Source organism: Sceloporus undulatus, chromosome 9 (assembly GCF_019175285.1).
Source record: "Sceloporus undulatus isolate JIND9_A2432 ecotype Alabama chromosome 9, SceUnd_v1.1, whole genome shotgun sequence".
NCBI lineage: Eukaryota > Metazoa > Chordata > Lepidosauria > Squamata > Phrynosomatidae > Sceloporus > Sceloporus undulatus.
Window position 1 is genome coordinate 29,077,302 of NC_056530.1, and position 23,290 is coordinate 29,100,591.

A 23,290-nucleotide genomic window follows, 5' to 3' on the forward strand; every position below is an offset into this window, starting at 1 on the left:
TGGAGCCATAAGTCTAGAAACTTGCTTTTCCTCCACAGAAAGGACAGAAATGTGCCAATTTCAGCAATATACAAAATCCCTCCCAAGCAATGGCTTGCATTCCCATTGCATTTATTGGGAAAGGAACGCAGCCCCAAATGCCCCTCTCCAAGTCTGTCCAAAGAGGTGTCCACTTAGACCCGCCATCATGTCCACCACAGCCAAATCATTTACACCTTGGGGCCATTCACATGACAAAAATAACCTGGCGTGGAAACCAGATAATTTCAGGGTCGTTCGCAATGGCACCGAAAAGCCCATTTAAACTGGTGCATTTGGCACTGGATCCCTTAGCGGTCCTTTTTTTAGGAAGTGCAACGATCTGCATTTCCGATAGCGTGAATGCGTTATTGGATCAAATCGGGTCATGCAGCCACCATTCAGGAAACGGTGGTGCCTCCATTTTGACCTAGAACGGTGACAAATGGGACTTCAAATCGGATTTAAATGCAACAGAGAGATAAGCTGCCTTAAAACGTAGTGGGGATGGCAAATCGGTTTTGAATCGATTCACAGACGCTAATCTCTCAGTGCAAAAGATGTAAGTGACTGACTCCCTTCTCAACCCCAGTTTTGGGGGGATGCTTTGAATTGCCATCTCCACTCCCCGCTTTTGCACATTATTGTTCTTATTCTCAAGGCACCCTCTCCATCTTCCTCCGCAGCTGCATTATCAGACTGAAAGTGTGAGAGCAACGTTTCTCCAGGCAGGTTTTCATTAACACACACCGCTTGTTCTCAGACAGAGAAGCCTATTGGGGAGGAATGTGGAAGAAAAAGAGATGTGTCTAGGAGGAGAAGAAAATACTAACTATTGTGAGGAAGAGGCAGGAAAGACAATGGGATTTTAATGCCAACTTTCATGATGGGAGGCGAACCCATGCAACAAATGGCAGCTCAGCAGGAAACACCAATTTCTCCAGTTTTTGGAGATAAGGAATTCTTGCAATGTGCGGTATTACATATGCTAAAAAAAACCACAGTCCTCTCACATAAACACATGCATTACACACACACATATATATTTTCTGAGTTAATCAATATTTCCTGTTCTTTCAGTACAACAATAGTGTGGGGGAAAGACCATGAGAGAGATGCTTTTGCATGCATCGTGAGACAGTTTTCTTCAGGGCTTGTATCTGTGGTCAGCGACAGTTACGACATTTACAACGTGTGCAAAAAATTACAGGGCGAAGATTTAAGACGTTTAACTGAATCCAGAAGTGCTCCCTGCCCTGTGAAGCTTGGCATGCGCCAGTGACTTACATTTGGCTGGCAGACGGTAACCACAGCTGATCTTGGCCTTGCCGGTCTCACAGCCGTTCAAGGTGCGGCATTCCTCCTTGAGCAAAGGCCCAGCGGCACGATGGATGCACCCGTCCACTGCAAAAGCAATGTTTAAAAAATGCCTTATTAATGCAAGAATCAGAATGGGGATGTCACAGGATTTATTAAGTGTTTTATGTACTAGTTCAACAAACATGTTGCCTTTCCTTTGACAAAGTGGTGCTCATGGCTTCCTTCCCACTTTATCCTCATGACAACCATGTGAGGTAGGCTTGGCACAGAACATGTGACTTGTCTGAGTTTCATACCTAAGCATAGACTTGAATCTGCATCTCCCACACCCCAGTTTAATGCTCTAACCATATCAAGCCTGACTAGATGTGTACTGAATCCAGTATTGTTAACTGGCACTAAATGTGACTTTTGAGCAGTGTATCCAGTGTGAGCATTGAACTATGATTCTGGAGACTAGGGTTTGAATCCCGGCTCGGTCATGTAAACCCAGTGGGTGACCTTAGGCAAGTCACACTCTCTCAGCCCCAGAGGATGGCAATGGCAAACCCCCTGTGAAGAAGCTTGTCAATAAAATCCCATGATAGCTTCACTTTAGGATCAACATAAGTCAGAAATGACTTGAAGGTACAACAACAACAACAACAAAACAACAATCCGTCACATCACCTGCTCCTTGAAACTATATTTAATGATAAATAACAGCAATGATAATGCATCAGAAAAACACATAGAAAATTACATCTGCACAACCAATATTATCTTATTTTTATATTTATTCAATTCACACCCTGCCTTTCCCCCCCGGATGCAATCTTTTATTAGAATACACCATCTACTTTGGACTCAGTCGTAGAATGCACCATCTGTTTTGGATTCTTATCTAGGAAGCGTAATAGACATAACTGCTGACAGCAAACGTTAACATTCTTCAAGCTATCAAAATTTGCTCTCTGAAGAAGCCCTCTGCTTATTGAAGACGCGTTCGCTCATCCACTTGACTTTCCAAAGGGTTTCCTTACAAACTCTGATGCACCTGTTTGGAGAACGTTGGATGTCACGCTATCAGTCAAACATGCCCTGCTAACTCAATGCAGAAGGTGAAGGTGGGTGGGTGGGAAAACTGCAAAAAAAAGTCAGCTTTTTGCATTCTAGATTATTCCTTGAAAGCAACAGTAGAGAGGATTAACTACCATATATATACTTGACTATAAGTCAACCTATATATAAGTCGAGGGCAAGTTTTGGGGCCAAAATTATGGATTTCGATATGACCCATGAATAAGTCGAGGGTAAAACTTACTATAAGTTGACCTCATGTATAAGTCTAGGGCAGGTTTGGGGGCAAAAATTATGGGTTTTGATATGATCCATGAAGGATTTAAAGGACGAAGTAAAGGAAAATAATGCCAAAGAACTTACAAGATTCCTGTGGGCATAACTATTTGTGCAAACTAAAGGCTGGATAGATGAGAGAGCTGAAGGTGGTCAGGGCTTCCAGGGCAGATTAAACTCTTGCCTTTCACCATATATATATATATATGCGCGTTAAAATACAGTACTTACATTGACCCATGGATAAGTCAACTCAGTTTTTTTGGGTCAATTTTTTAACCTAAATTTCTAGACTTATACATGAGCATATGCAGCATACCAACTTCAGACTTGCATAGGCCTTACTGTGGTGGAATGGAGCAGCTTTGGCTCCCAAATGTGCAAAACTGACTCCTCTTGGTATTGCCTGTGAAATGCCCCATTGCAGGGCATTATACCAGCCAATGCCAAAAAGAATACTGCCAGTAGTAGCTCTCTGTCGGCGGGGAAAGTGGGCATCTCCATAATGGCGGACAACTTTCCTGGTCATTTTTGCAACACAAGCATGATCGGGACGGTGGTTTAAGACTGTACAGTCAGCCCTCCTTATACACGGATTTTTCATACACAGATTCAAGTATCCACAGTTTGAAAATGTTCAAAAAAAGTATAAATTTCAAATATCCATTTTTTATAAGGGACACCATGTTGCTATGTCATTATATTTAACGGGACTTGAGCATCCACGGATTTTGTTATCCATGGGGGATCTTGGAACCAAACCCCAGGAGATAACAAGGGTCCACTGTACTATTAAATATGAAAGCCAAACAATGTTAACTAAACTAACAATGGCGGGTCAGACTCTTTTCTTTGCAGTTATAGTAAAGGAAAGATATAGTCAAATACATATCATGCATCATGCAAAAGGATCATGGTCAGGGTGGCCAGATGTCCAAACCACAAAGGAGGACAAAAACATAGGAAGTTGAAACAAAAATGGAAGACGTGCCAAAATAAAAACTAGACACACTCACAGAAATATAAATTCATGCTTTTTTTCTCATGCTCAAAATGGAGGACATTTTGAAATTCCTCCTCGACAGAGGATTGAAATGGTGGACATATCTTGGAAAAGGAGGATGTCTGGTCACCTTGATCCGGTGGCGCAGTGGTTAAATGCCTGTACTGTAGCCATTCACTCGAAACCAGAAGGTTGCGAGTTCAAGACCAGCAAAAGGGCCCAAGCTTGACTCAAGCTTGCATCCTTCTGAGGTCGCGAAAATGAGTACCCAGACTGTTGGGGGCAAAATAGCTTATTTGCTAATTAGCTTACTTGCTGTTCACTGCTATGATCTTTGGAATAGCGGTACGGTATATAAATAAAACATATTATTATTATTATTATTATTATTATTATTATTATTATCTTGGTATGCCTTTGAGACTAGCTGAGAAAAAGATGTCTGCAAGATATGTTCATAGATAGAAGAGCTGGTACAACCTACTTGTACAATTTGCCTGGCATGCCCTAAACGATTAAATCGGGAGCGGAAATTATGTGTCCCTCTAAATGCTGCAACTTAGCATTGGCCAAATTGGTTAGGGCTGCTGGGAGTTACAGTCCAATTCCTGCCTCAAAGGATTGCTACTCTTCTCTTTGTTTGATCCAAAGGACCTCTGCAATTTTTGTTTCGTACTGCTGAGCCTCCTGACTTCACATACCTTTCCTTTCTTCAAAGAAATCACTTTTGCATTTGTTGAAAATGGAAACTGAACCTGGGGCATTCTGTGTGCCAAACTCCCCTACTGGGAGATGGCTCCGTTTCTACTATACTCGCTTGTGAAGTCTGGCGTTTTCCTCTTACATTCTGGATTTTGTGATCTGAGCCTTTTGGTAAGGTTTGATTGAGACTACATGCCAGGGAAGGTCTCCCCCAATATTTATTCAAGCAAAGAAAAGGCCCACATCCCACATTTCAACCCATCCCATATTCAAGACCATTGGTTGTTGTGTGCCTTCAAGTCATTTCTGGTGTATGGCGACCCTAAAGTGAGCCTATCATGGGGTTTTCTTGGCAGGATTTGTTCAGAGAAGGTTCCCCTGAGGCTGAGAGTATGTGACTTGCCCAGTGAGTTGTTGACTTGGGACTCGAACCCTGGCCTCCAGAGCTGTAGGCCAAAACTCAAACCACTATGCCATGCTGCCTCATTTACACAAAGTCAGAACCAACGTCAATGAGGAGAATGTGAAGTTTATCACACGGGGGGAAATTGGATAATCAACCTGTCAAAATTGTGCAATTGAGATTAAAATGCGATTGACACAAGAGGCATTATCCCATGAACAACCAGAGAATAACCAGGCAATAACCAGCAAAACACACATTCACGGGAAAATCCCATGAATCAGTTGTTGCTGCTTCTTGCCTGGTTATTCATAGGATAACGGCACTTTAATCATGTTTCATCTTGACATAGTGTGAAAATCATTAGCACAATTGCGCGATTATCCCAGGTTATTCCTGGGATAACAGCACTTTGAACACAACGTCGTGTGAAAGCCATTAGTGCAATTGTGTGATTATCATGGGTTATTCCTGGGATAATAACACTTTGAACCCAGTGTTGTATGAAAACCATTAGTGCAATTGCGGGATTATGACGGGTTACTCACTGTTTATACTTGCAATAGTCCCTCATGTGATAAACTCCTTCGAAAAGAATCATGGAGGGACTCCTTGGGGAAGACAGGCTATTGGATGCAACAGCTTTTTGACCCAATCCCACCATTTTAGATCTCCCTGTGCGGATAACATATACGCCAGTATCGAATAGCGGTTTGAGTGTTTGACTTAAGACCCTGTGGGTTCAGGGTTCAAATCCCTGTTCAGAGATGGAAACCTTAGAAGGCAGTGAGACATCACCTTTGAATAAATCTTGCCAAGAGAACTTTAAGGAGAGATCACCATGAGTTGGAACTGAATCGAAGGCGCATAACAACAACAAATGTGCATAGTAAGAGAGGATGAGGAGCTTGGCTTGGTCGTCCATGTCCTAAAGGGTGATTTGCTGTCCACTCTCGAGTCCATTAGAGAGAGGCATTGATCAGGAGGTCCATTATTAGCTCATTCTCAGTACATCTCCTAATCCATAAAACAATATTTTATTCTCGGCACTCCGAGGGGAGTCGATAAAAAGACACAGAGGCAATAGCCATTTTTTGACCAGCTTCTTTCGCATGTTCACAGAAGAGGAGAGGAAAATGCATGCATTGACCACAGCGATCAGACAGGGAAGCCTGGATATAGCAAATCCAGTGGGAAGACTGTAGACTGGGGAGCAATGCATGCAGCTGCTTTCTCAAAACTGATGAAAAGCTTGGAGATAAATTCTCCTTCTTCCTATCCTTCTGTGGAGTTTATGTTCATAAGGTTTGAACTAGGGGCTTTGGGTTAAACCCACACTCTTCAAACAACCAAGACCACCAGGCAGCTGATGCTGGGCACAGCTTGGAAAATGCTGCTTTTTTGGATGACAGTTCCCAGAAGCACCAGCCAGCATGGCTTGCAGTCATACATATTGGGGATACTTGTAGCTGTAGTCCAAAAAATTAACTTTTCCAAGTTGGGTGCTTGAGGATGATGGTCAATGACCAACATTGAAGGAAGACAGTCTATTGGCATCTGAGGAGATTAGACCCAGGACCCAGGAAAATGTGGCTTTGGCAATACTTAGTTCACATAAAGGGAGGTCTAGACTTCCACTTCTGATACTTAGTTCACGCCAGTGTAGCATAATGGTTTGAGTGTTGGACTATGAATCTGGAGACCAGGGTTCGAGTCCCAGCTTGGCCATGAAACCAACTGGGTGACCTTGGGCAAGTCACGTTTTCTCAGCCTCAGGAGAAGGCAATGGCAAACATTCTCTGAATACATCTTTCCAAGACAACCCGATAGGGTCACCATAAGTTGGAAAGGACTTGAAGGCCCAGAACACAGCGCATGCCACCACCTCCGTCCCATAGGTTCTGTGTCTTCCAAGCACAGTTAGGGTGTCCCTTTTCATTGACAGGGGAACCCATCAATGACATCGCAATCCCGCTAAGTTCCCCAGTGCAAAACGTTATAGAAATATCGGCAGTCACAAGATGTCAGTATCTCCTGCTCTTCTCCTGTCCCCAATCCCTATTTCTATTCTGAAGTAGCTTGATTCTCTTTATTCACCCCTGCCATTTTTATCTTTTTAAGGAAACTTAAACTCAAAAAGGATGGTGAGAAACTCAAGCGTGTCCAAAGGAGGGCGACTAAAATGGTGAAGGGCCTGGAAACTATGCCCTATGAGGAACAACTTAGGAAGCTGGGTATGTTTAGCCTGGAGAAGAGAAAGTTAAGAGGTGATATGATAGCTCTCTTTAAATATTTGAAGGGGTGTCATATTGAGGAGGGAGCAAGCTTGTTTTCTGCTGCTCCGAAGAACAGGACACAGAACAATGGATGCAAGGTACAGGAAAAGATATTCCACCTCAGTATTAGGAAGAACCTATTGACAGTAAGACTTGTTTGACAGTGGAAGAAACTCCCTCAGGGAGTGGAGGAGTCTCCTTCCTTGGAGGTTTTTAAGCAGAGGCTGGATAGCCATCTATCAGGGATGCTTTGATTGTGATTTCCTGCATGGCAGGGGTTTGGACTGGATGGCCCTTGTGGTGTCTTCCAACTCTACGATTTTTTATTTGATGGCTCTAGGAGAGCATGAATTGCATGACAGATTAAAATAAAAATAAATAAAAATAAAATAAACCTCAAAGGCACACTGGGTAGAGCAAAGGGTAGCTAGTTGGGGTTAAGGGGGAGCCAAGAAGAGAGTGTGATGGCAATGGTAATGCCAGTCATGCAATTGTGAAGCTGTGCCATATTGGCTGCTCTGAAGCTGGCATGTTTCTGCTTTTTAAAAAATGGATGTGATTGCTGCGCAAACGGGGGATGATTGGTAATGGCCTGGATATGGAGTGGGACCAATGCCTTGTCCTTTGCCACAAGCAGCAAAGCATCTTGGGCTGGCCCTTAAAGTGTAAGTGGGACTAAATGGTTCGGTGCGGCCTTAGTATTTGACTGGTGCTGTCCAACATGATGCGTCCTCCTCTCCTGCTCCAGAGTGTCAGACCCAAACTTACAAGAAAAGAGACTCCAACACAACATTAGGAAGATGTTTCAAGCTGCTCAACAACTCCCTTGAAAGGTGACGGAGGTTGGATGCCAATCTCTCCGCAACAGAGAGAAGGCTGGCCCAGTACCATCAGGGGCTAGCCTGAAGAAAGAGGCTCCTCCCTCCCCAACTGTCATCGCTCGGCCTCTGAGGGAGAGAGAAGGCTGGCCCAGTACCATCAGGGGCCAGCCTGAAGAAAGAGGCTCCTCCCTCCCTAACTGTCATCTTTCGGCCTCTGAGGGAGAGAGTAGGCTGGTCCAGTTCCATCAGGGCTAGCCTGAAGAAGAAGAGCCCTCCCTCCGGTCCATCTGCCTTGGTCCAGGCCTCCGAGGGAGAGAAGAATGCTGGACCTGATTCCCTCCCCCCCCCTCACCATTCCCTTCTCCTTTTGTGTCGTGTCTTTTAGATTGTAAGCCTGAGGGCAGGGAACTGTCTGATTAAAAATAATAATTGTAAGCCGCCCTGAGAGCCATTAGGGCTGAAGGGCGGGATAGAAATACCTAAATAAATAAAATAAACAGATTTCTACAATAGGAAAGGTTCTTACACTAGGAAAGGGGTGCCATCCCTAGTCCATAGGATACCTTCTAACTATAATTTTATGACTCCACTCAAGATCAGTGTAAAGATGCATGGGACGTGTGTGTTAATCTGTAGTTCAGACAAGAATCCCGTCTGCTCAAAACGCAAATCCAAGTGCTCCTCCAAACAGCAATGCTGAGACAGTTAATGGATGTTTGTCAGCTAATGGCACAAAAGGAAAAGTATTCAACTCCCACTTTCTATACAATGCCCTCCCAGTTCCCACTGCATTTCCCCAGCAACTGCTATTTACAACTAAGGAAAACCATACGCAGCATTCAATGTGGTGTGTAGTCTGGCCCTCTGCCACGACATTACATCAGCATTCGGTCGCCTGAACTTGGCATCAGTTAATGTTTGCTCTGGAAAAAAGACTTTCCCAGCATTTTGCTCTGTTTTTTAATTTCCTATCCCTCCTGATCGGCCGTCTACAGTATTTAAACAGTATCATCAGTTAGATTAGAGATTGTCTATTTGTAGCCCTCCTCCCAATAGTGGACTAAAACTCCCAGTATCCCCTGCCTTGCTAGTGATGCTTGACAGGAGTCGCCATCAAGCAACACCACGAGAGAGCTAAAGTTGCGCACTGGATTAGATGAATCTGTATAAATAAACTTGACTTTGTATAAATGAAATTAAATTTCTGCCTCTCTGGTTTGTTTTTTACTGCCTCGACTCTGGAGACCCAGGTTCGATTCTCGGCTCGGCCATGAAACCCATTGGATGACTTTGGGCTAGTCATACGCTCTCAGCTTCAGAGGATGGCAATGGCAAACCTCCTCTGAACAAATCTTGCCAAGAAAACCCCAGGATAGGGTTGCCGTAAGTTGGAAACGACTTGAAGGTACACAATAACAAATAACAATGGCTGGATGGATCTTCACCCCAAGTGGAGAGTAAGTTTGGGATGAATATGTTTGGGATGATGTTTGAATGGATCTTCACCCAATGTAGAGAGTAGGTTTGGGATGATCTAACAAAATGTAAGTGTGATGCAAGCAAAATTCACTTTGGGAGGAGCTCCAAATCATTTTGTCATGAATACAGAGTTAGCCAGAGTCTTCAGGCCAACTGAGATTTATGTGCAAGATGAGGAATGTTTGACCAAGTTCTGAGGCTCATCCTTTAGAGCGTTTGAAGCAGAAGATCTTTAACTACCGTTAATGGGTTAATGATTCCCTGCTCCGTACTATGAATTGTTGTTTGTCATTGTGAGCCTTCAAGTTGTTTCAGACTTACGGCAACCTTACAGCAAACCTATCACCAGGTTTTCTGGGCAGAGAGATCTGGAATTACAGATTACAGTAATTGAATTGGAATCCCAGTTGTGGTTGTTGTGTGCCTTCAAGTCCTTTCCGAGTGTGGTCAGGGAACCTGTCATGGGGTTTTCTCAGCAAGGTTTGTTTAGAGGAGGTTTGCCATTGCCTTCCCTTGAGGCTGAGAGAGTGTGACATGGCCAAAGTCACCCATTGGGTTTCATGGGCGAACTGGGAATCGAACCCTGGTCTCCAGAGTCGTAGCCCAACACTCAAACCACTTGGCGGCAGATTTTAACTTTTTAAATTGTTCCCAAAATTGTGGTTAGATGGCCACGATCTTACTGTCATTTTTAGGCCGAGTTGTTGAAAAAATGTCACTTGGTTTAAAAAAAACCCTCTTCCTCAGATCTGTAAAAGTTACACCTCAGGATGGGAAATGGATGAATTCTGCTTTTAATGTTGGGGTTGGCCCAAGGGATTTTGCTTCTGGAGGCTAAGAACAAGATGGTTCCTCCAACAGAAGCTGATCGGACTGACATCTGAATCTTACTTACTGTATATACTCGACTATAAGTCAACCTCATGTATAAGCCGAGGGCAGGTTTTGGGGCCAAAATTATGGATTTTGATGTGACCCATGGATAAGTCGAGGGTAAAACTTAGGGGTATGTAATAATGGATGTAAAGGATGAAGCAAAGGAAAACAATGTCAAAGAACTTAAAAAATTTCAGCAGTTATGACTTTGTGGTCATACTAAAGGATAGATAGATGGATGAGAGAGTAGAGGAGGGGATCAATGCTTCCAGGACAGATTATATTCTTGGCTTCACCAGGGGATGCTTCCTTTTTTATAAGAGTTAAAATACAGTACTTACACTGACCCATGGATAAGTTGACTCAGGGTTTTGGGTCAATTTTTTGACTAAAATCCTAGACTTACACATGAGTATATACAGTAGTTAGTTGGAGAGATCTTGTACAGTGGACCCTTGTTATACACTGGGGTTTGGTTCCAAGATCCCCCGTGTATAACAAAATCCGTGTATGCTCAAGTCCCATTAAATATAATGACAAAACAAAATGGTGTCCCTTATAAAAAATGAAAAATCAAGGTAAATTTATACTTTTTTGGGACATTTTCAAACCGTGTATGCTTGAATCCGTGTATAAAAAATCCATGTATAAGAAGGGCCGACTGTAGCACCTTTGAAACTAAGTGAAAAAAAGAAGTTGGCAGCATGAGCTTTCATAGATTTCAGCCTATTTCCTCAGATGCTTTTGGTGACAGAAGATAGCTGGCATGGGATAGTAGGCAGAGAGTTACGCAGGAGGGCAGTAGAGCAGTTTAGGCAGAACTTGGAAGAGTTACAACTCCCAGAAGCCCGAGTCCAGATTTAGGAATTCCCGAATTCCAGATTCTGGAAGCTGTTGTCCAAAAAATTAGCTCGTTTTAGGGGATGATGGCAGTCCTACAGAGAGTAACAGCGCAGACAGAGAAGGAAGGTTGGCTCAGGAGAAAGAAATAGTGGATTGCTGTGGCCCATCTCACCCCTCCCTTATTCTGCCTAATACAAGGGCTGGACGTGACTCCCGAACATCTTTTAGTACATGTGTTATGGGCTGCCATGTTCCACCTCCACAAATGTGGGTGTCTAATTTGCATCTCATGCAAATTAAAATGCTAATTCGCACGTTACTCTAATTTGCAATATAATTGTGCAAACTAAGCACATCGCTTGCTTCAATTTTTTCCTTCCACTATGTTTCACCCTTCATACCATTTTGTACAATTACGACTAAAACAGGATAAACTAACGTCAAAAATGCTGCACTTGGATCAAGGAGATCCAAGGATCCAAGGGGTTGTTGTTGTTGTTATCCCATCTTTCTCCTAGTATAGGGACTCAAGGCAGCTAACAAAATGTAAAACAGCACACATTAAAAGCAACACAAAGCATTAAAATGTACAGTCATCCCTCCATATTTGCGGCTTTGATATTTGCGGATTTGATTATTCACGGATTTCATTAATATGTTCTCTCTAGGACTATCTAGGTCCTCCAGTGCAACTCTGAGGTCAACTTTAATTAAAAGTTGCCCTGAAAGACCATTTGTAGCTACTCCAGTGCCATTCTATGGTCAGTGTATGTTGGACATTGACCAGAGTTGCACTGGAGGACCTAGAGATTCCTAGAGAGGTGTCCTCTCAGGTAAAAACCGTGTTTTTGTTATTTGCGGTTTTTCCATATTCACGGGGGTCTTGTTCCCCTAACCCTAGCGAATATGGAGGGACAACTGTAAATACATCACTACCTTTCAGCAAGCCCACCTTACAAGGTGTTGCAGAAGGAACGAATAGGAAGATGAAAACTACGTAAAGTGGATATTTTCATTTCTAGTGCAGCACAACTAGAGGAATCACGAGACTAATATTACCATTTTCTCATGCAAAGTTATTTCCAGTGGTATTCACACCAGATCACTAATTTTGCCATCATTTTTATTTCCCGGATAACAAAAAAAGCTACAGATCCATGGAAATACTACGGCGGGGATCCTGCGAGCAATTGCCATCTGATTCACAGGGCAAGGTACAGAGAAGAGTAAGGACAAGCGACAATAAATGGAGGAGGAAAAAAATCTCTGATTTCATTCAGAGATACACCATGAACATTTTGTAATTACAAAACCATCCACTTTAATTTTCTTTCAACTACTGTATTTGACTTTTCGTCATGCTAAGCGGCTAATGTCTGCTAGGTTGCCTGTTCTCCCACCCAAATTATTCTTTCTTAATGCTGGTTAAGATCATGATTTTCTCTGGACTTTTCACTTCCCTTTTCCCTCTTACCTAGTTATGTCCTTTCTAATATCTGCTAAGTAAGACAACACTCCCTGCATTTGGTGAAGTGGGCTACAGTCCACAAAAGACAAAAAAGAAGCGTTAGTCTTTAAGGGGTGATACTGTTTATTAGATCTGGTTGGCTTTGCTGCAAAAGACCAATACAGTACTGTTATCCTCTAAAAAAACTTGGAAACGTATTTCTTGATGTAAGATGGAGGGAAAAATCAAAACAAGTGCCACTTAAAATCAATCCAACGTGGCAGATATGTTCCCCCCTTTAACACCTCTCCTCCACATAAATCTTTTTTACATCTTCACCCTTGTACCCTGCTGTTTTCTTTCTTACCCACATTTAACTTTGCAGGACAGACGTGTGAGTAAAGTAGTTTGAAAGCACACACAGTACTCCCCAGACAAATAAACGTGGAGTTAGGCTATCAAAAAAGATATTAGCTTTTCTTGATCATTGTTTGGATACCTTCCCATCCCCAAACAAGCATCTATCTACCATATATACTCGACTACAAGTCGACCTCATGTACAAGTTGAGGGCAGGTTTTGGGGCCAGAATTATGGATTTTGATATGGTCCTTGGATAAGTCGAGGGTAAAACTTAGGGGCATGTAATGAAGGATGTAAAGGATGAAGCAAAGGGAAACAATGCCAAAGAACTTACAAAATTCCAGCAGGCATAAGTGCTTGTGCTCATACTAAACGCTGGATGGATGAGAGAGCAGGAGGGGGTCAGTGCTTCCAGGGCATATGCATATCCACCCATCCATCATCTATCTATCTATCTGACTTAAAATACAGTACTTCCATTGACCCATGGATAAGTCAACTCAGGTTTTTTGGGTCAAATTTTAACCTAAATTTCTAGACTTATACATGAGTATATACAGTAAATACACTTCTATCTCCCTGGAACAGCATCATGAAATGGTTGCCACAGGTAGCAGAGGAGGGCAGTAATGCACTGTAACATCCTTCCATCCCGGCCGATCATGACGTCTTGCCTCCTTTACTGTGCTTCTAGCCCCATCCCCATCTTTTCCTTTCCCTAGCCTTTGTCTTCTCTTGTTCTTTGCATTGTGCTATTGCAATAGTTCTCAAACTTTGGTCCTCCAGATGTTTTGGACTTCAGCTCCCAGAATCTCTGACTGTTGACCAAACCGGATAGGGCTTCTGGGAATTCAGGTCCAAAACCCCTGGAGGACCAAAATTTGGGGAATACTGTACTGTGCTATTGCATCTCCTACCCGATTCCTTTACCTTGTGACACCACATCTTCCACCACGGATGTATTCAAGTCTTTTACTCCAAGTCTTGTCTCAAGTCTCTACGTTCCAGTCTCAGGTTAAGTCTCAAGTCCTTGCAAGATGTGCTCAAGTCAAGTCTCGAGTCAAGTCTGAGAGCCAACGTTTAACAGAAAAAAAGGAGACGGGGTGCATTTCTTGGAGGGACCAGCAAATACATTAAGCAATAGGCTTGAGGCAGGGGTTGAGGTCTACTTGGAGCCTGTCCTCATTGCACATCAGAGGAGCTTAGAAGGATCCTTCCACCTCGAGCCCACTGCCTAATGCATTGGTTGTTCCCCTCAGAGAAATGCAGCCTGTGCTCGGAGGGCATGTCTTGCCCGCTGCTTGAAGTGAATGATGCCAACAAGTCGATTGCTAAAAATATACAAGTCGAGTCACTGTGTCATTTACTGCAGAGTCGAGTCCAAGTAAAGTCAAGTGAAGCAATGAGTCCAACTTGAGTCCGAGTCAAATGACTCACGTCTAAATTATGGTTTCCCACACATGCCTCTTACCTTTCGCCATGTCTACCTCTCTTGCTTCTTGTATCCTCCTACTTCTCACTTTCCCTTCCCTTCTTCTCCCATGTCTGACTCTCTCTTATCTCTTCCTCCCTCCCTTGCCTTGCCATATGCCCTCAAAGTGTGCTCCTCTCTTGGTTGTTGTACTCTACTACCCACACTGATGCTTACACCTCCCCTCATACCTTTCCAATGCATCCCTCCATTCCCTTCTTTCTCTGTTGCTTGCACTGCTCTCCTATCTCTCGTGTTGCACGTATTGTGTGGCTCCAAGAAATTCCCAATTTACGGCAACCCTAGTCACAGGATTTTCTTGGCACATTTCTTCATAGGGAGGTTGCCATGACCATCCTTTGAGGCTCAGAGAGTCTTGCCCAAGTTAACCCCTGGGTTTACATGGCTGAATGGGGATTTGAACTCTGGTCTCCAGAGTCATAGTCCAATGTTCAAAAAACCACACCACACTGTCTCTCATCCCATCTCTTTTATTCCCTCCTTTTCCCTATCTATGTGCATCCCTCCCCTGCTTCTTGCACTCACACCACTCACTCTTGCTCCATCACACTTGAAATTCTGAGTGCACTTGTTTTTTGCAGAATGACAGAAGAATGCCATTTTGGCCCATAGCTTGGCTTCTACAAAGGCTGGAGACTTACTTAAAAGAAAAGAAAAAGCTTGGAACCCTGATGAAATGATAGTCCAAATGGGCACCAAGTGGCAATATGTTTCATAATTTTTAAAAGTATAGCAGCGTTAGTCATTTGCAACAGAATCTGGGTAAAACCCAGCTAACTCAGTGATATGGCAACCTGTTTGTATGTGAATGTAATGCAATGCAGCAGTGCAAACTGCTACTTCACATAGTGGTTGCAAAGGCACATCGTGAAATACCAAAAAGCTACTGTAGGACAGTTTGATTCCTTAACCTACTTTTTAACCACCTTCTTGGCTTCTAAATTGGTGAGAAGGCAGGGCATTGTGGAAAGAATGAATGCAGCATAAAACAGGGAAGCAGGTCCCTCAGAAATGTGAAAATGAATATGTGCAGGGAGGGAGGGAGGATAGACAAAGTTGCCGAATCTTCCTCAGTCTCAGAACTGCAAAGTTAGGAGCCTGTTCTGGGTTTTGTCTGCAAAATGTATATTTCTCTCTCTGTGCATGTACATGTTTCTGCTCCTTAATAGCCAAGACTGACCAGAGGGTAAGAGGAGGGCAGGACAACCAGAGGGAACACTGCAACCAACAGGCATTGCTACCAATTCTACATTCAGAAAGGAACCCAAGAACTGATGAGGCGAGAGGAGACAATGACGCTTTGAAAGAAAACCGTCCTGACGTTCACAACAATAGCAAGGGGAAGGGTGGGTTATGTGTGTGTTGCCGTCTGGGCTATTTCTGGCACCATACAAAGCAGGGAGCCTTCAGGGAGGCGCCTGTCACCTCCACTCACCACCAAAGAGACCGCATCCAAGGTTAGCAGATCCGCCTTACCCAGCACCCTCCATTCTTCCCAGCTTACTCTGCTGCTGCCTTTGACAGACCTGGGGCCTGGGGCCGATGGAGTCAGAGGAATCCAGACAGCTGCCAAGCAGCAATTCCTCCATGTCCACATCTTTGCATTCCCGCAGCAGACCTATGAGACTCTTCCCTCTTGCTTCCTGTAGGCAGGGGCACACCTAGGCTTCCACAGTTATATCTGTTCAAAGGACAGCTTACAGCTTTTGATAGGCCCAGCCTCAAGTCTTTTTCCCCCTTGGTCAAGCGTCAGAAACTGGAGTATGCAAAAGTCACGAAACTTATTTTGATAGGTGCACATGCCGGTGATGGTAATCCTTTGTTATTTATTTATTTATTTATTTATTTATTTATTTATTATGGTTTTTATACCCCGCACTTCAGCCCTAAAGGCTATCAGAGTGGCTATGTTATGTTATGGCTGTGTTCAGGCCAATGGCAGAAGCCCAGGGGTGCAACCAAATAGCCCAGGCAACACCATACATAAAGAGTGGATCTCCAACTTCTTGACCAGGATTGCCTTCTCTTTCTGGCCCAAAGTTGCCCCAAAGGGTAAACCTTGAAGTCACAGACCTCTGATCTGAAGTTTAGTGCTCCATGTAAAGAGGAAAAGAAGAAGAAGAGGAGGGAACCCAGTAGCACTTTTAAGATTGATTTATTTTAGCATGAGCTTCCAGGCCACTTCCTCAGATGCACTGATGGAATTTATATGTACACAACAGTTTTGTCAGGTGTAAAAACAAGCTCTATTCTGATTTGTTGTTGTTGTTAATTACCTTCGGGTCAATCTCAACTCATGGCAACCCTGTGGATGAGACATCTCTAAGAACCCCTGTCCTCCACTGCTCTGCTCAGGTCCTGCAAATTCATGCCCATGACCTCCCTGGTTGAGACCACCCATCTGGCATGTGGCCTTCTTCTCCTTCTTCTCCTCTACCTTGTCTAGCATTATTATCTTTTCTAGTGATCTGTGGCTTCTCATGAACAACATCCTCACATGAAGTCAAAGGCTTTTTTGGCCAGCATCCATAGCTTTTTGTAGGTTTTTTGGTTTATGCGGCCATGTTCTAGAAGAATTTGTTTCTGACTTTTCGCCAGCATCTGTGGCTGGCATCTTCAGAGAAAGTACAACATCCTCAATTTGGTCATCTCAGCATCCCAGGAGACTTCTGGTTTGATCTGTTCCATCTGTTTGTCTTTTTGTCTGTCCATGGGATCCTCAGCACTCTTCTCCAGCACTATATCTCAAATGTTGATTTTATCTCTGTCTGCTTTCTTTACTGTCCAGCTCTTGCATCTGTACATGGTGATAGGGAATACAATGGCTTGGACGATTTTTACTTTAGTGTTCAGTTGTATACCTTTACCGTTTTATTGTATCTGTTCTGTATCTTGACAGTCTCCATTCCGACATACAGACGCAAGTACATCCGGTTTAGTCCCCATTGTTCTCTTTAGACCATGACTGCACTGTCGAACTATCTCCTCTCAGAGGTGATGGTGCCAACGAGGAGCCAAAATGGTTGCCTAGCAATTACATCCCAGAGCCTTTCTGCCTACCTTGACCCCGGATGAATCCCTTGTGGCGAAAGAGCCCTCTGCTCAGGACAGATGCTCTACTTGTTTGTCTCCCGCAAAGAAATCACGAGACGGACTCCAGCGTATCCCTCCATTGCTTCCCTCCCTTCCTCCGGCTCAACCTCAGCCCCTGCATCAGCTGTTTTTCTGCCCCAACACTCATCCTGTTAACTCAAATGAGTTTTGCCATCACGCATGGTTCCCCCCATCCTTTCCGCATGCTGATGCTCCCACACAGAGATGCTGTGAGATGGAGAGTGGAAGTGACATCTCTCAAGGAGAAAGAGATCCAGCAAGGGCAGAGGGCTGGGGTGAACAGCCAAGATGGATTTTGGGGCAGGACAGGAGAAAAGAAGACTCCAGTCCAGTCTTCTCCTGGAGGCAGGAAAGCAAGAAGGCAAAGGTTAGCAGCAACACATCCAGACATCAACAATGCCCCCGACGTGCTTCAACATGTCAGGCATTTGGCCCTACCATCTCCCCAAGGAAGTCGTCCTGCATACCATCGGATAGGACCCTAAGCATTGCATTGTATAATTATTAATGTACAACAGGGATATCATAGAATCATAGAGTCGGAAGAAACCACAAGGGCCATCCAGTCCAACCCTCTGCCATGTAGGAATACACATATTCTCCTCTTCTGTGACTATAGTGGGCTCTTGGTATCTGATGAGGTTTAGTTCCAGGACCCTGCGTGAATACCAAAACCTGTGGATGCTCAAGTCCCATTAACTATAATGGCAGAGTAAAATGGTGTCCCTTAAATAAAACAGCAAACTCAAGATTTGCTTTAGGGAATTTATATATTTTAAAAATATGTTCAAACCATGGATGCTTGAATCCGTGGATAAAAAATATCCATAGATACGGAGGGCTGGCTGTATTCATTTTTTACAGATGAGGAAATAAGGCTAAGAAAGAAGTCAAAGATACAGCTGCGTTAGTCTGTGGAATCAGTATGTAGAGGAAGTGGACTGAAGTCTTCGAAAGCTCATGAGTTACTGCACCAAGTGATGCCAACCCTAGTGACGCCACTGTCCACAGGGCCACCATGAGTCAGGGCCGACTTCGGGGCAGTTAACAACAACAACAACAAAACATATGTGCAGTCCTCCTCCCAAAGTGTATGGAGGCCATCGCACAAGAATGGCTCTGCCAGCCCCTCTTGAAATCTAAAGAGCAATGGCATTTCTTTCCAGCTAGAATCTGGGTCTCCCCACTAAGCACTAGAGGGCACTGCACTGTCGGAAAAATAGGACCAAGAGGATCCAACTCTCAAGGTAGCCAACACAGAGGACCAATCCAGCTGGCTAACTGGGATGGGAATGGGAGGGTGTGGGAGCTCCTCTGCAGCGTTCCTGAGCCTACCCATTCATAGTACCTTGGTTTGCTCTAAGCCCCTCGCCACCTGCCCTGTAAGCATGTCCAGACACCCCCCACCCTGAAAGATTAGCTTTGCACAATCTGGAGCATCCGCAGAGAAAGCAGATGTGGCACAGAAGGTCTTTGCAGAACAGATCGCATCAGATGCTTCCAATAAAAGGGCCAGGTCACATCACACAACCAACCGAGAGGGCACCCCCCCCTCCAGATCCTGCAGTCCAGCTCCAATTCCTTTCTAGTTACTTATTTCCTTTTCCTTTTAAAAAAAGCCTCACAAATAAGAACAGCAAGTCAAATGATGCGACCACAGGTGACAAAACATGGAGGCAGGGGGAAGATTATTTCTAAGGTTGTTGAATGCCACCCTGAACTGCATTGCTGTAACTCAATGAGCCATAACTTAAAACATCTAACTGGTTTAGCTTAAGCTATTCAGAGATTTACAGGCCGAAGGGAGAAAGAGCTCGACATTCATCTGTTGCATTTCAGACAGCCTCCTGCCACCTCTTCCTTAAAGAAATAAAACGCCCTGTAATGTGGAAGTCTTTGTCGGGGAAGGAAAATACACACACATACCAGGATTTCCTCCCAGTCATATGGCAGTCAGATGCTAAGCCTAAACACAATCCACTAAATAAATCTCCCAAAAGGCTATTTGATCAGGTTAAGTTGGGGACCAGCAGCCACATATATTCAGTTTTCATAAAATACACAAAAGAGTGCAAACTAATTTCTCCAGTGCTGTTGCTGATATCAGGGATAGGCAGAAGGTAAGACAGAGGTCTACAGATGGATGGATATCTTAACAGCAGTGGCAACAAAATGACCCTTGTCAAAATATGCAGACAGATCTTGTAGTACCCTTGAGATGAATTGAAGAAAGAAGTTGGCAGCATGAGTTTTCGTAAACTTTAGTCTACTTCCTCAGACGCATTTGGATTCAGATGAAAAATATGCTAGTGAAATCAAAAGGGCTGAGGGCCTGATTCCCACTACCTTTTAAAACGGATGGCAAATCAGTTTGAACAGATTCAAATGACCCTGGTTCCTCCTTGAACTGAATCTCTGAAGCGATTCAAGGGGGGGGGGGGCATGTGTTAGACCCATTTAACCTCATCAGAAATAATGTCTCTGTAACATCATAGAATTAATATGTAGGATTCCTGACGTACGAGGTTCCTAAGGTGGACCAACCATAGGTTTTTCTAAGGCTGAGAGTGTGCAACTCACACAAGATCACCCAGTGGGTTTCCATGGCCAAGAAGAAGATCAAACCCTAATCTTCGAAGTCATAGTCCAACGCTCAAACCATTGCACCAAGATGTCTCTCTGACATGACTGTCCCTACAATTTTGGGGGATTTGAAGATTTAGCTGCTGAAAAGGGAAATTCCAGCTCAGATGGATCTAACCGACTGAGACTTACTCTCTGAGGTTTTTATATCCAATGTGAATAAAGCAATCAATAACTGGCTTATTTGCATTGCTGTTGTGCACCTCCAAGTTGACTCTGACTTGTGGTGTCTCTATTGTGGGATTTTAATATAATAATAATAATAATAATAATAATAATAATAATAATAATAATAATTTTCTTAGCAAGTTTTGTTCCGAAGGGGTTGCCAGTCCCTTCCTCTGAGGCTGAGAGGGTGTGACTTGCCCAAGATCACTCAGTGGGTTTTCCTGGGCAAGTGGGGATTCAAACTCTGGACTCATGGAGTCCTAGTCCAACCAACACTCAAACCAAATTTATCTCCACACTTGGCAGTGCAGAAGCTTCTTAAGAGAGTTGCTTTACTCTGCTTACAAAGTGGCTTTTGGTTTGGCCTCGACAGAACAGATACAGGCCTAGCTCTTAAAGGAACTTACTCTGGTACACTTAATAGAGAAGCAAATGTTATTACATTTCTTTTACTGCCTTCGTTGCAAGTTCCCTTAAGGCTAATAAGAGGCATAGCCTCTAGCTGCATCCAACTTCCCTTGAGATCATCTTAAACAACACTTTAAGGAAATGTCTCCAGCAACATGCAAAGCTGTGACACTGACACCTTTTCCTTTGCCTGATGAAGAAGCAAGAGTGCTTCAAAAGCCAGTGTGATAGATGTTTGACAAGCTCTGGATGCGAGAATACATGCTACAGTGCTTTCCCCAAATCTCCCCCTCATACTAAGCTGGGGAAAACGCACAAGTTGGAATCCTATAACATCCAAAATCCACCAAACAGTGATACCTCTATTGCGTCAACTGAAACGCACTATATGCGTGTTGCAAGCTTTCGAAGCTCCGCTGGTTTCTTCATCAGGCAAAGTGTTGAATACCAAATAGAAGGGCGGGGGAATTGAAGATGTTAGTCATAGGCCTGACAGTAAGGAGTTTATCACACTGTGGCTAATTTCAGCATTAAAAGAAAGATTAAAGCACATTTAAAGCATCCTGCAAATAAAGCAAAACTGGCAAATAACTGCATGAATGATTTTCATATGTAATTGCATGAATAAAGTGATATCAAAAACGCATTGTCGCTGAAATCGCAACAGCAAAAAGATGCACATTAATGCTTCTTTGTGACCACTTTAATGGAGGGTTTTGTGGAATCGTTGTGTGAAATCATAATTACACAATTTTTCCGGGACATTCACGGGATAAATTCTCAATCTCCTTCATGTGATAAACTCCTAAGAGGTGTTCATCAGTGGAATACACTGCCTTGGAGAATGGTGACATCTCCTCCTTTGGAGGCCTTTAAATAGAGGCTGGATGGCCATCTGTCGAGGATGCTTTGGTTGTGAGTTCCTGCATGGAAAAATGGGGTTGGATTGGATGGCCTTTGGGGGTCTCTTCCACCTCTATGATTCTATTTCAGGGCAGCATACAAGAAAACTGATTCAAACAAATTAAAACACCTTTAAAAATTTAAAACAAGAACAATAATTTAAGCAGCCTAAAAGCCTATTAAATCATTAAATATTTTTAAAAGACGTTGAAACAGTTTAAAACCAAGTGTATGTACAGAGCTAGATAAAACCCATTAGAGCCCAAAGGCTTTAATAAAAAGCCATGTTTTCATAATGCTGGAACAAAGCCAGCATCAGTGCCAATTTGAGTGCCATAGGGAGCGCAGTATTGTTCCCACTGGGAGGGAGGGATACAGAGGTGGGCCCCTCTGGCATATCTCAGCCCCTGAGCTGTTTCTGGGGTAGCTCTTATATATTTCAGAGGGTGCTCCTTTAAGTATAGAGGTCCCACAACATTTACGGCTTTAAATATCATTACCAGAACTTTGAATTCAGTCTGGAAGTGTATTGGCAGCCAGCACAATTCCTTTAAAAATGATGCCGTACGGTTCCTGTAAGATGCTTCCATCAGCAGTCTAACTCACACACGGCTGCAGCTTGCAAGTCATCTTGGGAGCTGCATATGTTTAGCCTGGAGAAGAGGAGGTTAAGCGGTGATGTGATAGCTCTGTTTAAATATCTGAAGGGATGTCATATTGAGGATGGATCAAGCTTGTTTTCTGCTGCTCCAGAGAACAGGAGCAATGGATGCAAGCTACAGGAAAAGAGATTCCACCTCAACATTAGGAGGAACTTCCTGACAGTAAGGGCTGTTTGACAGTGGAATACACTCACTTGGAGTGTAGTGGAGTTTTCTTCTTTGGAGGTTTTTAAACAGAGGCTGGATGGCCATCTGTCAGAGGTGCTTCGGTTGTGTGTTCCTGCATGGCAAGGGGTTGGACTGGATGGCCCTTGAGGTCACTTCCAACTCTATGATTCTATGATCTCCAGAGCATGACCACACAAAGGGCACTGCAGTAATCTAATCGGAAAGGTAGTAGTGCTTAAACTACTGTGCCCAGTTTATTTTATTCCAGGAAGGGCCATCTGAAGCTGGCCCCAGGCATTATAAGCCACAGAGTCAACTTGGGGCTGAAACGGTAAATGCAATTTTAGGCTGTATCAATAGATGTATAGTGTCTAGATCAAGGGAAGCAATAGTGCCACTCTATTCTGCTTTGGTCAAGGCTCACCTGGAATACTGTGTCCAGTTCTGGGCCCCACAATTCAAAAAGGATGTTGAGAAACTGGAACGAGTCCAAAGGAAGGCAACTAAAATGGTGAAAGGTCTGGAAACCATGTCTTGTGAGGAGAGACATAGGAAGCTGGGGATGTTTAGCCTGGAGAAGAGAAGGTTAAGAGGTGATATGATAGCCCTGTTTAACTACTTGAAGGGGTGTCATGTTGAGGTGGGAGCAAGCTTGTTTTCTGCTGCTCCAGAGAAAAGGACACGGAACAATGGATGCAAGCTCCAGAAGCAGAGATTCCACCTCAACATTATATAATAATAATAATAATAATAATAATAATAATAATAATAATAATAATAATAATAATAATAATAATAATATTAGGAGGAACTTCTTGACAGTACGAGCTGTTTGACAGTGGAACA

At 43.5% G+C, this 23,290-nt stretch overlaps 1 protein-coding gene across 2 annotated transcripts in view; it reads right to left on the bottom strand.

The window, feature by feature from the left end:
• The window catches only part of MACROD1 (mono-ADP ribosylhydrolase 1), a 326,473-nt gene that overhangs the window by 34,743 nt on the left and 268,440 nt on the right, over window positions 1–23,290 (bottom strand). For both annotated transcript variants that reach the window (XM_042439246.1, XM_042439247.1), the window contains exon 5: window positions 1,306–1,422. In XM_042439246.1, the coding sequence (XP_042295180.1) occupies window positions 1,306–1,422 (117 nt within the window). The remainder of the gene's footprint in view (window positions 1–1,305; window positions 1,423–23,290) is intronic.